The following is a 3,868-nucleotide window of genomic DNA, read 5'->3' as shown; positions in this document are numbered from 1 at the left end:
ACTTGCGCCGACTCGATTTTGCGGCAGTATTTCTGAAGTTTGCCTGCACCTTCTTCTCGAGTGTTCGTCGCCACCGACACTGATATCCTTCCTTTCTCTTCCGCCTTTGTACCCGTATCCTGTGCTGCTTTCTACGATTCCACAGTTCTTTCACGCCATCTCAACTTGCTGCACGCCGTCATCCCTTCTTGCTTCCCTTTGCCCTGCCAACGCCTCCTCTATTTTCAGTGCCCGGCAATTCACGCTCTCAGCGCCGTCGCGTCTCCGTTCACGTAGCGCGCTTGGCAGCCGCGAGGAGGCGCCACGTAAACAGGGTTTGTTTATCACCCGATGGCTCGCGTGATTTGGCCGTTTGGGATTTGGCGACGTGTTTTGCTGCGTTGAAACATGTGCTTTTGCGACACGTCTCGCTTCGTCTGACATGGCGTACTGTTGCGTGCCTTTGTGCAAGTCGGATGAAAAAAAGAAGACTCCGGGACTATCGTTTCATGAATTTCCATCAGACTTGGCATTGAGGGAGAAGTGGATTGCTGCAGTTCGACGCGATGGTTGGAAACCGAACGACAGGTCGTGCTACACAAAGGTTTGCAGCCGGCACTTCAAGAAGGAAGATTTCATTGAAGGCAAAAGACGTCGACTGAAGAAAGGTAGTGTACCTTCCGTTTTTGATGACTTCCCTCATCATTTGCAATCGAAGGCAACACGAGACAGGAGCACAGCAAGCATAGAGAAACGAGCCCAGTTTACGTGTTCGCTGTCGACGAATGCTTCGGCCGCCACCGCATCAACCTCTGCCTTGCTACCGTCCGTAACTTCGGCCGAACCACCTACTGAGGAAGGTGCTCTAATGGACACAACACCTGTCAGTGAACCCGCGGACCACTGTGATGTGAAGAGTAATATGAGCAATCGAGGCGTCCAGGTCGACTGCAGAGCACCAACAAGTCTACTGACAACAGAAAGAGCGAAGTGGAAAAGAAAAGAGAAAGACCTAAGAAGCCAAATTTTGCGACTGACACAGACAGTAGATAAGTACAAGCAGCTGCTAAAGGAGCTTAAGGAGGATTCGCTCGCTACAGATCTTTCTTACATACGGCAGAAAGCAACGGAAAATGAGTCTTCTGCTTTAATTTTGCTTGATCAGGTGAGAAATTTTAGGAAGAAACGACCAACATGGTCTGAAGAAACGACCCGTCAATGTGTTGTGCTGAGACACCTTTCTACAAGAGCGTATGAACACATGCGGGGCCATGGAATTTTCAAACTTCCTGGCAGAAAGACACTGTCCGCATACATTGGAATACAGAACAGCGAAACAGGCTTCACAGAACTTGTTGAAGCTCGCCTCAAAGCAGAGCTTGAAAATCTCAAGGTGCCTCAGTCAAGAATGTGTTCTCTCAACATTGACGAGATGCGTATTAAAGAGAAGCTGCAGTACAATAAGCAGCAAGACTGTTTTGTGGGGCAGGCAGACATGAGCTCGCCGAATGCTAGCAGTGACCTTGTGTTAGCGAACTCCCTTTTGTGTTTTGTGATCAGTGGACTTTCATCCTCGTACAGGATTCCTGTTGGTTACTTCTTTACAAAGGGTTTAACTGGTACGCAGCTTCATGCGCTTACGGCCTTCATAATGAAGAAAGTTGAGTCTTGTGGTTTTCATATTATCAGACTTTCCACTGACAACCACAAGGTAAATGTACAAGCCATGAGACTTCTAGGGAACGGCATCGTTACCTACAGAACTGACCATCCATGTGACCCGGATAGGCCACTGTTCATGAGCTTTGACCCCTGCCATGTGCTAAAAAATGTGCGGTCCCAATTTTTGGCACACAACATCGGACCCAAAGGAGAAATTTCAGCGTCATATCTGAAAGATGTGTATGAGCTCCAGAAGAACTTGATTGTGAAGCCGGTGCGTTACCTCAGTCGGAAACATGTTTTTCCTAATAACATAGAAAAAATGAATGTGGTGAGGGCTATTCAACTGATATCTCCTGCGGTAACGGCTGTTTTGCAACATCTTCAGGAACAAGCTGGTCACACTTGTCATATTTCATTCGCAAGTGCAGGCCCGACCATCACTTTTATGGAGAACTTCTATCGCTGGTTTGTTCTCCACGACACCAGTAATACAGTTCAACATCTGCGCCAGAGGTTCCCAGATGTTAAGCAGTACGACAGCACAGAAGATGCCCGGCTTGAGTGGCTAGAGGTCACAATGCCAATGTATCTGCATGAACTGAAAACAAGGTGCACCCATCCTCGTGAGTTTCTGACAAAGGAGACATACGAGGCATTCTTCACCACTACGTACAGCACTGTGGCTTGCATAAAACACCTGTTGAGGGCTGACAAATTTGCATTTGTATTGACACGGAAGTTCAACAGTGACCCGATAGAGTCTCTATTTGGAACACTGAGAAGGTCAGCTGGGTGCAATGATGCACTAGATGTTCGTGCTGCCCTTTCAGGGCTTCAGAAAGTGCTGAAAATTGGAATAGCTGCATCCAATCCACTTTCGAATGTGGCACACAGTGAGCCGGCAGTCATGTCAATAACTGTATCACCTGAGAAGCCAGAAACATCTGTTAAACCTCATTCGCAACTGGGAAGAGCTGCTCTGAATGTTCATCAAAGACTCAACACTACTGTTTTGCCTCTATACATGCCTTCCCTGCAGATATCTGCGACCGTATATGTTGGTGGCTATATTGTCCGCGTCATCAGTGAGCAGATAAACTGCGAGAACTGTGTGGCAATCGCATCCAAGCCACTAACAAATCAGCCATTGCAGACGTTCACTCGCAGCCAGGACCGTGGGGGACTTTTATATCCCTCTGACCAACTGCTTTTTGTTCTGGACATCTTGCGTGTTTTCTCTGAGCAAGCCCTGAAGGAAAATCCAGCTCTTCCGAGACCCCTGACTAGCTTGGTGGCACACGCTGTTCCAGCTCTGTGTGCCTCAAAGTTGCTGCAATGTAAAGAGAATGACATGATGCACCGACAGAAGCTGATGGAATTTATTGCAGTGCGTTTTGTGAGGCCTCTCCTTGCAAACTATGCATTTAGCATCACAGACAAGCACGATGCTTACAAGTACTTTGCTCAAAAGCCACTTTCAAGAAATAGTCTAAAACTGAGATAAGCAGTGTAACACCTTCAGGTGCTCTTTGCACAATTGTGCACATAAAGTTAAAAAGCGAAAGCAATTTGAAAATAAACATCCCTTGTATGTATTTCATTAAACTTGAATCACTTCTGATTGTATTTATTCTGCAGATTTGAATAAGTGTCGCACTTTCCATTGTTTTTCAGGTATGCCACTGACGAAGTCGGAAAGGCTCTCTTAACACACTATATGTTGCATGGTGGACTTTTTCATATTGACTTGATTCTAGAAGGTCCTTGACACTTCACTGAATAGAGTCTGTTGAGGTGATTTAAATCATGGTGTGTGCATTCTTCCAACCCAACATAGCTTATTGAATTGAGTATTCTTAGTCTGTTCTGCTGCTGTGCGCAACGTTCCAACCCAACATAGCTTATTGAATTGAGTATTCTTAGTCTGTTCTGCTGCTGTGCGCGTTGCGTTATCCTAAGGTGCTAGAAATGCAGTAAAGCTAAATTCTCAATGGATTCAACTGGCGCCAGAAAAAGACAAGTGAATTTCACATCCATTCACATTCTGTAATATTTGTATCTGCTTCGGATGTCTTTCGGTTGTTTTTCTTTGATATCTTTGCTCAGTGCTCCTCGTGGGGCAAGATATGTTGAAATCGTCACATATCCAGACCTGCGGAAAACAAAGCGGGAGAACACGTCTTGCTGTGTTTTTATCCGCTGCGTTGCCACTTTCCACCACGCG

At 46.3% G+C, this 3,868-nt stretch overlaps 1 protein-coding gene across 1 annotated transcript; it reads left to right on the top strand.

Moving 5' to 3' along the window:
• The first annotated feature begins 252 nt into the window (after positions 1-252).
• Positions 253-3,293, top strand: LOC126538514 (uncharacterized). The gene has a single exon (XM_050185369.3). It carries the CDS (start codon positions 422-424, stop codon positions 3,146-3,148), a length of 2,727 nt encoding a protein of 908 aa, XP_050041326.1. The 5' UTR covers positions 253-421; the 3' UTR covers positions 3,149-3,293.
• Positions 3,294-3,868: the final 575 nt, after the last annotated feature.

Source organism: Dermacentor andersoni, chromosome 4 (genome assembly GCF_023375885.2).
Source record: "Dermacentor andersoni chromosome 4, qqDerAnde1_hic_scaffold, whole genome shotgun sequence".
NCBI classification, from domain to species: domain Eukaryota; kingdom Metazoa; phylum Arthropoda; class Arachnida; order Ixodida; family Ixodidae; genus Dermacentor; species Dermacentor andersoni.
The sequence above is the reverse complement of the archived record's forward strand: the minus strand, read 5'-3'. Positions and strand labels throughout refer to the sequence as shown.